Below are 15995 nucleotides of genomic sequence, written 5' to 3'. Positions count from 1 at the left end.
TATCTACATTCCAGCGATAGGAGTCATCCCACCAGGTTTCAGTGATGGCTATGATATCATATTTGTGGTGTTGTGCTAAAAGTTGGAGTTCGTCTTGTTTATTTCCCATGCTCTGTGCATTAGTGTAAAGACATGTGAGCCCCTGGGATCTTCCCTTGAGCTGTTTAATTGGGATTATTGTGCTTTTGGTACTTGGTCCTTGTTGTGTTTGTGCAGCCCTCCATTTAGCCTCTGGCGATTCTCAGACATTATGGGTAAAGTAGTGTTCGCAAGGCTGTTGTCCTCCTCCCCCGGTGGACCTAGTTTAAAGTGCGTCTAATGAGGTTTGCGAGTCTGTGAGCAAAAAGGTGTTTTCCTACTTGTGTGAGATGCACCCCATCCCTTGCCAGTAGGCCATCCTCCTGGAAGAGCAGGCCATGGTCGAGGAAGCCAAAGCGTTCCTCCTGACACCATTTTCTAAGCCAGTCATTGACCTGTACTATTTTTCTGGCTCTTGTGGGTCCGTGTCTTACAACAGGGAGGAGGGATGAAAAGACCACCTGTACATTACATTCTTTTAGCTTTGCTCCTAGAGCTCGAAAATCATTTGTGATCTTTTGAAACGTATGCCTTGCAGTATCATTGGTTCCTACATGAATCAACATGAGGGGAGGACGGTGATAGGGCTTGAGGAGCCTGGTGAGCCTCTGAGTGATATGATGTATTTTTGCCCCCGGTAGGCAGAATATTTCTCGAGCCATCCCATCTGGTCTGGAAATGACAGCTTCCGTTCCTCTAAGGAGGGAGTCACCTACTACCAAGACCTGTTTACTTTCGGGAATGACAGGACCCCTTTTGTGCAATGTAGTGTGTAGGTCTCCAGAAAAGTGATCCTTTTGGTGTGAATTGTGTAGGTGAAAAGTGTTGTCCTCCTCCTCGACATCCCCGGTGCATTCGTCAAGGACAATCCATTGAGATTCGTCCAAGAGCCTATGGTTCTCCTGTATGTGTTCCTGTTGCTCCTGGTCTATGGTTGGGGATGGTACACCTGCACGATTGTGCAAGTGTGAATGTTGTGAAGTGTTGTCCCAGTCAGGGCTATCCCCTGCACACTGATCAAGGATGAGCCACTGATCAGTATCTAAGCCATTCTGGTCTTCCCCAATATGTTGTGTTTCTTGGTCAGGTGATAGTTGTGTGAGAATTTGGAATCTATTGTGTAACTGCAGCTGAGCGGAAGTATTCTGAGGAGGCTTCCGAGTCCTATGTGTCCTTCTAAGGGTGACATTTCTCCAAGCCTGAGGGTTGTCCACATCTGAGGTGCTGTTCTGTTGAGCCTCCCCGTAATGTTGGTGTGATATGGGCTGCGTGTCTAGGACAGTGTGGTGTGTTGTGTCTAAGAACAGCTCAAGTTCCTGAATGTCCTTAAGGGTCTTAATACGGTCCTCGAGTTGTCGGATCCTGTGTTCCATGCGAGTGATCTGTTTACACTTGGGGCAGATGTAATTGAGTAATTGTAGTGTGAAAAAGCTGAACATGCCACAGCTTATGCATGAGACGGGAAGTTTTCGTGTTTGTTCCATCTGGAGGTTGCTAATGACCTCCTCTTGGTGTGTGTTTGATGTTGTCTGTATGCAGGGGTGAAAGTATAGGTTATTGAGTGTACTTCCTCAACTTCTGTGGAAAGCCCAGCTGCCCCTTGGGTTCAGACACTGGTTTATATAGGATAACCAGGAAGCCCCGCCTCTCAAACAAAGCAGTTAATTTTTAAACTCAGGAAGCCCCGCCTCTCAAACAAAGCAGCCCTGAAAGCAGTTAAATTTAAACAAAGCTTATCCTGAAGCAGAAGGAAACAAAATGGGTTCCTGCTTCCTCAACTTCTGTGGAAAGCCCAGCTGCCCCTTGGGTTCAGACACTGGTTTATATAGGATAACCAGGAAGCGCCGTGTAATAGATCTACCTTTTAGTCGGCTAGGCCGAAGCCTGCATGGCAGTGGCTGGCATCTTGATAGTCAAGCAGAGCAGCAGGAGGAGTCAGTCTGACTCCTGATTGGGTGTAGCAATTGGGGGAGGAGTCAGCTTAGAGAGGGAAAGAAGCTGCCTGTTTTGACAAAAAAAGGGATTTGAACAGCGAAGAGGGTAGGTGGATTTTTAGGCTGGGGAGCTGAGGAGAATTTAGACAGAAGAAAGTGAGCTTTTGGGAGTGAGGCTTTTAGTCAGAGAGAATAAGACAGGGACAAGGGCTTGAAGTTTACTGTACAGAGGGTCAGTAAAGAAGACTGGTTCACTTGAGGCTTATTGCTCTGAGGAGAGAATTAGTTAAAGACTAATTGCTCTGTGAGACAGTAGAGACTGTTCTCAGTGAGATACTGTTTCAAAAGGAAGTTGAACAGTATAGTTAAAAGAGACTCACAGTAAGCCAAAGCTACATTCTTAGGGAAAACTCTAAACAGCTAAGCCTCTGTAATTGAATCAAGATTCTGTACCACTCATTTCCAACGAGTTGTTGTTAATATCAAGTTAAATAAATTCTTTCTTAGTTAACTTTTAACTGGTGTATGCCTCAATCCATTCGTTTCCCTCAGAACTCATTCTCTCAACACATTTTTAAAATCCAGTCGTCCAGTGGAAGAAGCCATAGAAAATCAAGTGCTCAAACATCTATTACCTATAATACATTCACACCTTTTGGTTCCTCAGGCCAGTAATTCTGAGGTGGTGGCGGCAAATACTACCAAGAACATTCGGTCACTTTCACATTTATCTTGTGGTCAAACCTCTAATTTGTATTATACTGAGGGCAGAGGTGTGATCGTTGTGTCCACCCTGCCTCGATAAGCATTTAACTTCGTTATATTGGTGGCAGCGGTGGGATTCGTTGTTCCACCCTGCCAAGATATCTCTTAATTTCATTATATTAGTGGCAGCGGTGGGATTCGTTGTTCCACCCTGCCGAGATATCTCTTAATTTCGTTATACCCCGCCTCTCAAACAAAGCAGTTAATTTTTAAACTCAGGAAGCCCCGCCTCTCAAACAAAGCAGTTAATTTTTAAATTCAGGAAGCCCCGCCTCTCAAACAAAGCAACGCTGAAAGCAGTTAAATTTAAACAAAGCTTATCCTGAAGCAGAAGGAAACAAAATGGATTCCTGCTTCCTCAACTTCTGTGGAAAGCCCAGCTTTCCCATCATTTGGATGCCTCCAGAAAATTCGTGACTCATCACAGATTTTGTGTCTGAGTAGAAGAGCACTCAGTAGATAACACAATCTTGTCATTTTCAGATGTGTAGTGCAATTACTCCTGAGAGTCACTCTGAAAATACCATTCCAGAGTTTCATGTGAACTCTCTCTGAACTGCAATGTTCTTGTTTCATTGCACTTCTAGACTGCAAAGCATGAAATACAAAAGCAGCTATGCCCCAATTCACAGAAAAGCAACTTTTTTCATCTATCCCTGCTGCTGTCAGTGGAAACGGAGACTCCCTGCACACTCCAGTCAGAACACACCAGAACATAAATGAAAATCTTTAGAGATGACAAATAATATGGGTGGACAAGCAATGGATTTACTCTTCGTTGAAGTCTGTTGCTCCTTGGGAATCCTTAATATCACAATGTCCTGGCTATAAAACAGCTCATTGAGTATATCTTTGCCATCATAAGCAGGTCACTTTGTTTATGTTTCAATTCATTTCTGTTTGAATGGGCGGGGGGGGGGGGGGAGAACTTCAGCTTCCTGGCATCATTTATCAGCTATGAAAATAGTCTGTAATATTTGCTTTCCCAATATATTACTTCAGATGGACAGAACACGTAATCCAATTGTAAAATGAAATAAACCCATTGAGACAACTTTGAGGGTATTAATGTAGACACAATTAAAATGTGTCTACATAATGGGTATTCTGTGCATTCAGTGAGAAAACTTGACTCTAGGGGAATAAAAGATGCTGTTGAACTGAATGTGGATGAAGGAGGAAAGTCAGATAGTGTCCATATGATAAAGACCCGATGTTGAGGGAAATGGTTTGCTCAGAGACTGAAGATGTTGAAGTTCCTAATGCTTTCATATTAAATTAAACAAGTACAAAACATTCTGACCCATATTTCAAAACATATTGACATGCATTGATCATATAATAACTCTTAGTGCACCAAAATAAGATAGAAGGAACAAGTGTGATGTATATATAGTTCAAGAATTGCTCTTTATTGGTGAAGTTGTTTTATGTCATATGCTTTTATTGTTCAATTGTTCTCATAGCATGTTTTTGTAATAATTCTATATAAAATTGGTTTAATTGTTTAGGGTATAACATTGGGCAATCAACTTTAAATAAACTACTGAGTTTAATCTCCCATTCCAGTCATGAACCTTAAAGAGTTTTTAAAACAATCATATTCAAGGTTTAATTAATATAAATGAAACTTGGCTTCCGCTGCTTGCTTTCTTGACACTCTTCTTACTTCTTTGTTTGAGAGACTTTGAATGTCTCTGTCTTGGAAATGGGGTCAAGAAAAATGTTTTCTTCAGCAAAACAAGCTAAAGAGTTTCCCTTTGGAATACTCCTTGAGGACAAGTAGTGTAGGAAAGCATTGATATATGGTTATTCCTCTAACAATTTTATAAAAACAATTTTTGAACCATTAAAGTACAAGAATAAATTCTGCTATTTGTGATATTCTGTCATGAATCACATGGTGGATTATTTAGGTAGAATAATTTCTATAATTTCTGGCTACATTTATAATAAGGTAAACCTAGTATAGATGAACCAGGATCTGGGCTTAAGCCCAAGAAATTGTTACATGGCTTTCCTATTCCTTGTTTAAACTTAAAACTTTCTGAGTTATATCACACAGAAAGGAAACAACTGCTGGAACATCTGCCAGTGAGTTTCAAGGGTCAGTGGAAACTTAAAAACTGGATATTCTACATGCCAATTCCAAACTTTAACTTCTAAACATGGCTGTTTCTTCACTGCTATAGCACAATGGGCCTCCATTAATGCTATCTATTGTACGAGAAGCTGTACCTTTCCATTATGGATAGCCAGTGTTGTCTTCTAGTTTTCTGATGTTCTCTGTGGTTTGTCTTGGGCTAGCTAAAATCTTGATTTTAGATTGTTAACGATTATTTAGCATTCTTTTGTAATCAGAGAAAGGTAATGGATTTGCCAATGGCTGAAAGCTGCACAGTTTTACATATATTCAAGTTGTGCAACTGTTTAGTAACCATCCAGTCTCCAAGGTTCAATGGCATTTCACAAATATTTGAATTTGCAACGCTCATTAACATGTGTAGCAATGAATAGTGTAAGTTGCACAGACAATTGTGCAGTGTTGCCTTTTCTTTATTAACAGCATTTTGTCACAAAAAAGGATGGATGTTAGATAATGAACCTGGTAGTGACTTTCCTTCCAATCACACTATATTTTGGCTCCATACTTCTCTTTGACCACAGATCATGAAGAATGCTATCACATGATGCAGGCCATCGCTTCACCCCATAAATGACTGACATGGTGAGGAAGCATTGCAAGATGCTTTCTCAACAACCACGGTAAGTAAAATTGGTTTTTTTTGTAGCTCTAGTTGAGTTACCTGCTGTTTTCAACATTTCCCACTGTCTGATGGGAGAAAGGCAATGTGGCAACTCATGTTGTCACACTTTCCCTGTCTGATGGGAGCCCTGATGCCCCCATGTGATGGGGGAAGGAAGGTAGGTGCCTACCGTTTCTCTGATAATTGCCGGTAAAATGGAACAAAATAGAAGAGAATGGTATTAATATGATGCCTCTGTCAGTCTCTTCCATCTGAGCAGTTACTTCAGAGAAATACATTAAATGAATAGTAGTAAAGTGACCTTACAGATCTCTGCTTCATCTATAGACTTTTGAAAATAGTCAATATTTTCGGTATATTTGAAACATTGGCTGTTATAAGTTTAGAGCAACAGATTATTTCCCACTGACATTTTCCCCCTTTTTAGCTCCCGGCTTAGCTGACATAGATGTTTATACATTTTTATAACAGTTTTATCTCTCTTACCAACTGCTTTTAAATATATTATGTCAGATCTATTAATTTTTTTTGTTTCTTCAGGGATTTGTTTTAATCAGTTTTTGATTGAAGTGGCACAGATGGTTTTCAAACATTTTAGCACATTATTTTTGTTGGTGGTGTTTTAACAGCATGTTACAAAAAGAACTCAGACAATGTTTCCTTTTAAAATACTTATTTTCCTATTTAATTCTTGTTTCAGCAGCAAGATGTGTTTGTTTACCCTTTTTATAAATGTGTCTTAGGCCCCGTCTACACAGCCATATAATCCAGATTATTAAAGCAAATAATCCATTTAATCTGTTTTGAACTGGATTATAGGAGTGTACACTGTTCACAGCAGATAATCTGGATTTTATATGGCAATGTAGAACGGGCCTTGGAAACATGCATTGGAACTTGTAGATCCAATGAAATAAACACAATCATACATGCTTATTCTGTAAACCAATTGCTTTTCTGTATGGGAATGTTGAGCTATGAAGTACTTGTAACATAAGTGATATGAATTAGCTCTTAACTTCTTATCCTGTAAACTAGCTCTTGATCAGTACTTAAAGGGATTCAGTGAAAATGTTTAAAATTAAAGTTATGTCCATGCATAATAAAGTCTCCACAGCAGATGCATATGGCCTTTGTTTGTATGTCCAGTTCATACCACACAGTCTTAGTTCATTGTATAATTTGTAGAATCTGAAAAGCTACTTTTAAGAAAAATGGATATAAAGTCTGAGCAAGGGCAGATGATGTTCTGGGAACCATAACTTCAGCATATGTTTCCTGAAATGGATTAAAGACTAAAGACAAGTCTATTGGGATTGAATTGGAGCCATTTTAGTAATTTAACAGAAAATCTGTTAAACCAATACATGGGAAATCAAACCTGATTCTTTGGGCCACATCTCACCATCAGGGCAGAATTCCTGTGAGTTTAGTGAAATAACTGAATTCTATTCCTGTTCCTCCCAGTTACATTTTTGCAGGTGAGGATGGTAGATTATAGCAACAGCTGTGTACTATTCTTGGCTTCAAATAGATGCTGACACTCCTGTTATAGTGACACCTATATTCTCCCCATAGGCCACATACTGCCCCTGAGAGCTGCTCTGGGAGTCTACCAAAGGTTTACACTAATTCCATACAATTCCTCTGAAGTGGCTAATTGTTCTTTAAACATGGCAGCTCTCAAAACAAATACTTTGGCTGATGAAACTGTTAGACAGTTGGACAAAATGTTCTTTAGTCTTGTAGTGGCATGTGAGATATCCCTACTCCCCTAACGTGACTAGGCAATCCTGCAAATATGAGAGGGGATGGTTGGGGAGGAAACAGATCTAGATAGGATAAGCATAGTTTGGTGTCTTTGATGACATTAAAAAAAAACAAAGAAGAAAACAGTGATGCTGATTAGGGCTTCTTAATGTTATTTGACCCATGACCCTTTTTTATACAAGATATTTTTAAGGAAAGGCAGGGAGACAGGCACACACCTAGTAGAGGATATGTGTGGGGCAGCTATGGCTACCTCCTTTGGAGTCCCAACCCAGAAGCTGTGATATAGGGGAACATTTGACAGGTTGAGAGGATCAGTCATAGCATATTTTTTGGATAGATATGGGAAGGAGAAAACAAAGAGTGTGTCCTGGTTCATCTTATCCAGTATGCATCTGGTCCTCAAAAGCCATGTATTGCCTACAGGGAAGATGTTTCCCATTTTGGTGTGATAAATTTCATGGTGTAAACTTCTGCCATAGGGAACTATACAGGTTCTTCTTCCTTGCCATTTACCTAATAAGCCCCTTCCCAACACAACCATTCACTGGTAGTGACTGTTAGAGAGGTGGGATAGAGTAGTAGAGAAGCATCCATTGTGCATTTGATTAAACAACTCCCTTGACTGCTGGCTCTAATCCAGGGGTCCTCAAACTAAGGCCCGGGGGCCAGATGCAGCCCTCCAAGGTCATTTACCTGGCCCTTGCTCAGGGTCAACCTAAGTCTAAAATGACTTGAAAGCACACAACAACAACAACAACAATCCTATTTCATGAGCCAAAAGCAGACTCACATTTCCCATTGAAATACTAATAAGTTTATATTTGTTAAAATTGTTCTTCATTTTAATTATTATATTGTTTTTAAGTGTCTTTTGCACTACAAATAAGATAAGTGCAGTGTGCATAGGAATTCATTCATGGTTTTTTCAAATTATAATCCGGCCCTCCAACAGTTTGAGGGACTGTGACCTGGCCCCCTGTTTAAAAAGTTTGAGGACCCCTGCTCTAATCCATGGCCTAATAGACTATGTCCCTGCACCTTGCTGCTGCATTTTTTAAAATCATAATGTCCCTGTTATATTCTGCTCTATCCTTATATTGCAACACAATCTATGCACTTTTCTGATTAGCATTTTTTTCTAACCTGTTTGCACTCCAGCCCACCTCCCACAATGAGACTTGAAGTGTGTCCTTGGTTGTTGCTTATGATGGTTGTTTATTGTTTTATTATTGGTATAATGTTGTTTTTATGTTGTTTTATATTACTGTTATATTTTATATGCTATGTTTTAACTCTGTATTACTGGGCTTGGCCCCATGCAAAGCCGCCCCGTCCCCGATGGAGGCGGGGTATAAAAATAAAGTTGTTGTTGTTGTTGTTAGCATCCAGTTGTATTATTATAGCTAGATGCATAACACTGATACCATCCTTTTTCAACATAGCAACCCTACATGTGATTAAAGTGGGACTGAGCTAAATTGCTACTTTACTCACATATTCAAGTTAACATAATCCTGAATGCCACGGTAGAGCTTAATATATTTTCAACACTGCAAGAAGGGACCAGCTGTTGTTGTTGCTCACGAAATAGCACTCATAGTAATTTATAAATCAAACAAATATCTAAATGAAAATCCATCCTTAAGCATAAAAAATAAATGGAATTAAAAATATTAGTACAGGTCTATCTAAAATAGAATAAATGATGTTAAATAGAATACAGTGATGGCAAAGGGGGCATTCAAAAGCAGGCAAATGGAGAGACAGCAAAATTGCTGTTTAAAGACTGTACTTTCACTGATACTATAGCCAAAAATGACTGTCTTGTAGTTTGAATCTACTGGACAAGGAATAGCATGACTACTGTTTTTTTAAAAAAAAACAAAACCTGCTTCTTAAGGGGGGGGGGGAATAAGATTAAGCATATTTTTGAGGTTCAGCAACAGTTATGCTCAGCAGGCCCAAGCATGTCCAGTTTTATAACTGTTGGTAAGTATACTCAGGTTCATCAATACAACACTCTGTGGCAATAATTGGTAAATCAATACCAACTGGTAGAAGTTAACACAGCAGGACTTTGTGAAACTGAAAGATCTTTCAGGTTTATGCTCTGTTTATCAAGTAGTTCATCTGTCCGATCAAGTCTTTCTTTTCTCCTGGTTTTTCAAAGCACAGATTGTTTACAGAAATGAGCAGTAAATTTTCTAGGTAATGTCCCAAAACAGGTTTTAAATTCTGGTTAGCTAAATAAAATGTAACTAAACTTTCCAGCTGAATTTCTAGTGGTAGTGGCAGCCCATAAATACAGCTGTTTGTTCCTTATATAGTATGAGGTTGCTGTTGACTTCTATCAAATTGCATTTTACATATGGTAAGCCTATGAATGATTTCTTGATTGCAATGTCTATTCTGATTAGACTGAGCTAAGATATAGAAAATCGTGAACTGCTTTAATGCCTTCATTATTTACTTTGCAGAAATCATCTGTAGTCATTATTTTTTGTTTTCTTAATGTTCAATTGTAAACTTGTCTTTCTTCTTTTATTTTCCTCCTTAATTATCTTAAGTCTTTGCTGTTTCCTGCTAGTACTCTGGTGTCATCTGCATATCTTAAACAGTTAATATTCTTTCTTCCAATTTTCATGCTATCTTCCACTGAATCTATTTCTGTTTTATGTATGATAAAATACAGTTTACAAATTAAACAGCTAGAGTGATAAAATGCAGACTTGCTATTGATCTCCTTGCCAATTGAAACATGTCTTTGTAATAAACAAACTGTTAGCCTTACAATATTCAGTCATTCTCCTATTTCAGTTCTTGATTTTCCTACAGTCTTTTATTTTACTTTGTTTTCTATTTTTGCATTGCAATCTTCAATGAGTAAAAACAAGTGCTGATTTTCCTTCAGTACAGATTCTTATTACCATATGTGTTGGACATGTGAAAAGGCCAACAAATTCTGGGTGAAAATTCATGGGGTAATCCAAGAAATTCTTTAAACAAGAATCAACCTCAAGCCAGCATATGCATTACTAGGAATACTGGATGATCAAATAAAAAAAGAAAATGAGAGAATACTGCAGTACATGTTAACAGTGGCAAGAATTTTATGTAAACGTAGAAAACAAAAAGATATTCCAATACCAACTGTAGAAGACTGAACAGCCATGATGTTGGAAACAATAAACATGGACAAATTAACAATGTTGTTGAAAAAGAAATCATTGGACACATTCTTAGAAGAAGTAGAAAATAGATGGTCCATGTTCACAAATGGCACAGAAAGTTCCAAAATGTGCAAAACATATTAATCTGGGTCCGATTTATTTATTGTCATTCATGAAAATAGTTTATGGAAGTAATTCAGAAGACAATGAAATTCTGATAGTGATTTGTCAGTCTTTTCTGTCTTCTTTCACTGTTGGTGGCCATGGCCAGTCATTTTACTATCTGCAGGGCAGTTAAACTACTCTTGATTTTACTCTTAAAAAGCTTCCTAAGATGCTCTTCAATACACTACCTTGGATTCCAGTTTAAAGTCCCAGGATTTCAGTTTTAGACAAATATCTTTTCTTTTAAGTATGGGAAAAACTTTTGCACAAATGGTAGGAATCATTTGAAATTCATTCCTACTTTTAATAGGTGTAGTATCAAAGATGGGGTAAATGTTCCAAAAGGTTTAATCTTAATCTATCAGACAGCAATTACTTCATTAAACCCTGTGAAAAATAGTCTTGGTTGATTCTGAAATATATGCCTGGTAGTATATTTTTTTTCTAATTTCTTGACATTATTTTGCATTGATGAGCACATTTTAGAAACTTCACTGTATGGGTAATATGTGACTATACACAGACACCATCTGGATGGAAGAATGAAATGAGATTAGGAACAAAGGGAAATGAAAAACCTAAAAGGAAAAAGAAATAACTGGCCCATGTTCATAAATGTCAGAGAAAGACATCCTTAATGTTGGCAGATTAAAGCAAGTGCAGCTGCCTACAGCCCCAGATAAAGATGCCACAACAGGGACTGACTCACTGAAAAGAGAATGGTGATAGTTTAATCCTGAGTTGTGTGTGCCTTCTAGGGCACTGTGTTTCAGTACAATATGAATCCTCAGCAAAAACACCAGTAATTCGTGCCAAGTACTCTAATCCTCTTCATGCTTCTTCCACTTTGTCTGACCGACATTATTTGTCGGTCCCCGAGGCCTGTTCTGTTAGTTTCCAAGCATATATTGCATCCTGCTAGGCTCTTCTCTCAGGCAAAACAAAATCCAGCCTTCTCCATACCAGCCTGTTTAGCTATATCTTTTCAGAAATATTCATCATGGTCTCATACTACATTCTAAGTGAGAAGTATGTGTAATGAGGTTGTTGTTATTTTTTAAATCATACTGACTATACAGTCATATTTTCTGGGATAATCTTATTTTTCCCCACTATCTAGTAAGTATTTTCTTTTTCTTTTTTTCAAAAGCTTAATTTACTATTTTTAAAAGCTTTTGTTGTCAATTTCAATCCTTTCTCCCATCTATTGAAATTTACTTAATTAGCACTTTGATATCAGCAATTTTTCTTTTACCACCACACACAAATAGCATGAATTTTGATAAATGAAACTACTTAAACATTCTAATCCTTAGACTGCAATAAATATTATTACCAGGTGCAAATAGTTGGGGAACTAGATAACTAAAAGGACAAAAAAAAAAAAGCTGGGTCTTTCCTTTGCACTATTGCATCAGCATGCCTACTGGATTTTTTTTCTGAAAAAGAAACATAAATCCAGCCCACCTGACTTCTGCCTGCTTGCAGCAGGCCTATGCTAAAAATATTTATGTTAATGCCTGCTATTATATGCAAGATGGAAAAAAACCCTTTGAATGCAAGGATTTTGGCCCATTTTACTGCTCTGTCCTAGCCTATTTTTGAAATATAAGCTCATAAAAGCTGCTTAATACTAGGTCAAATTATTTATTCAACAATCCAAGTGATCCATGGAAATTTCATTCCCATGATCCTCTAACTGTTAGATGTCAACATTTGACCCTGGGACTTTTTACATACAAAGCAAAACAAATTCTCTATCACAAAACTTTAATTGCTCCATTAGAAATTGGAAAAGAACTCAAAACTTGATTTCAATTTTAAGAAAAGTTCAAGTTCCCAAATATGTATCATTTTTGTTCCCACTTTAGTGTTCTCCATGTTCTCCATTTCTTCAGAATCTGTTCCAAACTTTCATGACAGTATTCAGGCATGTGGAAGGCAAAGAATGTGAAGGGATGAGGGAGAAAGAGAGGGAATGAAGAAAAAGCCCACTAGGGTATCATATTTGGTCAATTTGGGGTCAGAAAACGGTTCTTGGTCATCAAAGTTATTAGTCTGGAAAAAATAAGGTAAGGAGGCATATTCTGTTCACGTTCTAGGCTCAGATATAATATCTAATGAGAAATTAATTTCTGCCTGGAATTGAGTAGTAAGCAAAGCCCATACTTGGAAACAGAATTTGGGAATTGAAATCCTACTTTCAGCTGGTTTAAATCATAGATAACATCAATCCCAATTATTTTTTTGAGGCCACTTTATCCTTAACTTGTACTTCTGTATTCAAATATCTGAAAGGTGTGGGAATCAAGCAATTTCTTGATTTGTCCAGGGAAGAAACATGTGGTGTAAAACTTCATTTTGCAGAAACAGAACATGAAATAAAAGTTATTAAAAAACCATATTATTCTGCTACCTTGAAATCAGAGTAATTCCTTACAATTTATTTAAGTGATTGTCTAACTCACTGACTACCTTTTGGTTAAAAGAAGAAGAATGAATAGGGGAAAAATGAATATTATGGTATCAGTTTGATTTTCCTCTAAGTGGGTATCTGGCACTGATCCACAAATTAGCCATATATTCTTGCAATGATAAAAATGTCCAGTTATCTGATTCAGTTTAAAACAGAATCTCAGCAGAGAAGTAATAAAAAAATCCATATTACCAGAGCTAATACTTCTTGTATTATTGACTGGAGTATATACCAAGTACATAAAAGTATTGCTTTTTCTTTACTCTATGGGGTGGGACCAAGGAGTGAGATGCATTTTTTCTAAAGTTCAGGCTGGCCGAGCTTTTCATATTTTTGAACCTCTGAATTCATTTACCATATTAAATTACTTACACTGAATCCTCCAATTATGTTGAGACACAATCCTTCATTCAGACAGTTGATGCTGAGCAGCCTGCAGTAGTCAATTACTTGCTCACAGTTCCTTCCAGTGTGTCCTGGCATGCAGCTGTAAATACAGAGCAGATTTCAGAAGACTTGAATTTTAAAGCACTAATTCCATTTAATTAGTTCCACAGTTCCACCGAATAACATGCTTCTATTAAGACTCTGGTCCTTGTTATATTTGTAAGATAAGTAATAAATGTCACTAGAAACCCCAACAACCCATTTTCAGTAAATTATCCAGATTAGATTGATTTTTGATTTAAAAAAACAACTCCACCCTGGTTTTGTCTTTTTATTGAATTTTTTTAAAAACCCTATATTGATGTTGAATATAACCTTCTAGAAACTCATGTATGTAATCAACCTTGAGCTAAATGGATACCTAATAGCAAACTCTTTATAGGAGCCTTGAGAAGCTATTAGAATAGATGGCTCTATTAATGGGAAACAGAAAAATAATGACAAATGAGATTTAGAACAGTGAGCAAATGATCACTATATAACACTACATAATGGGTATGCTAACCATAGTCAGTAATGATACACAGAGGCTTGAGGAAACAACAGTTAGTGAATAATGACATGTTTTTTTTTCTTTTCTGTAACTCTAATTATAGATTTTCTTTTAAGACAAGAACCAAAGTTTCTGCCCTGTAGTGGTTTAAATATCAATTTATGAAAATGATTCAGTTTTGATTATTTTCTCTCTGGCATTACTTCTGTTGTGCCAAGTGCCTACTGTTTGGATGGTGATACTAACCTTGCCTAAACCATACCTGATGTTTTCAGGTATTCTTTACTGTAAATGGAAAAACATTGAGAATTGCTAACAAATAGAAAAAAATCATATAAGTCAAAATATTCACAGTAGAATATCATTCTCCCTGAGGAATCATGGGATGTTTAATTAACATGGGAAATCAGTTGTACTATGTAGAGATGGACTGAGATTCCAAATCCTGGCATTTCCATAAGGGAAAAAACCCTGCATAGTACCTTTTTACCCACTCATGTCCAACAATTGAGCACCAACCAATAGACCAGAATCCTGTTTTTTATTCTGGAGACATGTGGTAGATGAAAAAAAAAAGCTGTGAAACTGCAACTGAGAAGGAAGGAAGACACTAGAGAAATGGGCTGTTCACAGGCAGTAGATTTGGGACCTCATCAGATAGGTTTCATTTGTGGAGCACGGAGAGGCAGCTGCATATGCACAGGGTTTCCCTGTGAGTCCTGCCTGTTGAGCCAATAAGAACAGGAGAAAGCCGTGACATGTCTTTTAGCCAAGCTGGGCTTCCATTTTTCTGTTGCAAGCAGGCTTCTGAGAAAGATCTAAATTCTCAGTGCCACTCGCAGCTCTGCTTGGCTTGCTTTTTGACTCAAATAACAATAAATAAGCAGTTCACTGATGGTGCCCTTCAAAAAAAGGCAAACTTCAAATGTGGGGTAGAGGTATCTTCTTGCCACTATTAAATAAGATAATTTATATATTTTTAAAAGAATGGCTAATGCTCCTTCAGGTGGTGTGGCTCCCACTGAAATATATGTTTTAAAAGGGTGCCTTAGTTCAGTTTCATTGAAAGGATTTTGAGGAGAAACAATGCCAAAAAAGGTGTTTTCCTAAGACTGATGCCTTAACCCAAATGCTATTGAAGGATCAGATAAGAAACGATGCCAGAAAATGTGGTTTCTTAAGTCTGATGCCTTAAACCCAGGTCTAATTGAAGGATATGAGGAGAACAAAATGATGGAAAGGGGAACCTGGGAAGTTCCCTCATTGTCACCAATGGGCTGGATTTTCCTGGAGCAAAAATGGATTTTTTAGCTGCCAGATCGAAAAATGGAATTTTACCTGGCAGAACTTGGGATTCCCCCCAAAAATGGATCGGGGGATCACAGTAATCCAACACTGAAAACAGCATGGGGTTTAGCTGAAGTACACCCCTACTAAGTATGTTGATCTTCCTGGTATCTAATAAATAAAGATGTCTCCATCAGATAATCCTTTGGCTTATTTCTAGTGGCTATTATTAGGTATGATGCAGTCCAGCAAAGATGACGAATACTCACTGTGCAGGGTTCCCAGTGCAATGTATGCCTTTGCATGTTATATGTACAAAGGCTTCCCAGCCTCAGATAAATGTAAGAACCTGCTCCGCATGCATGAATAGATTAAGCATTCTGGCATATGGTTTTTTTTTTACATTTTTTTGCTTTAGATACACCTTTTGCTATTTTGCAAACTCTTATATTTATGTTAATTTAAATATATATTTGAAGTTTAGGTCAAATAAAATTTAAAGTATCCATAATGTATTTGAAAACTTTCTTTCTTGCTTTATACTAGTGCTATAATAAGCATGAAAACCCAAACTTGATGAAGAATTATTATGAGCTATCAGGCTAGGTAGAACAAACTTTTTACTATCTTTATTCCTCT

General features: G+C 37.6%; 1 protein-coding gene across 3 annotated transcripts in view; it reads right to left on the bottom strand.

The window, feature by feature from the left end:
- EYS (eyes shut homolog) overlaps positions 1-15995 on the bottom strand; it is a 1026188-nt gene that overhangs the window by 823671 nt on the left and 186522 nt on the right. For all 3 annotated transcript variants that reach the window (XM_067468024.1, XM_060752827.2, XM_067468032.1), the window contains exon 6: positions 13502-13616. In XM_067468024.1, the coding sequence (XP_067324125.1) occupies positions 13502-13616 (115 nt within the window). The remainder of the gene's footprint in view (positions 1-13501; positions 13617-15995) is intronic.

The sequence above is a fragment of the Anolis sagrei genome, chromosome 1 (assembly GCF_037176765.1).
Source record: "Anolis sagrei isolate rAnoSag1 chromosome 1, rAnoSag1.mat, whole genome shotgun sequence".
Lineage (NCBI taxonomy): Eukaryota > Metazoa > Chordata > Lepidosauria > Squamata > Dactyloidae > Anolis > Anolis sagrei.
This window is presented reverse-complemented; position numbering and strand designations above follow the sequence as displayed.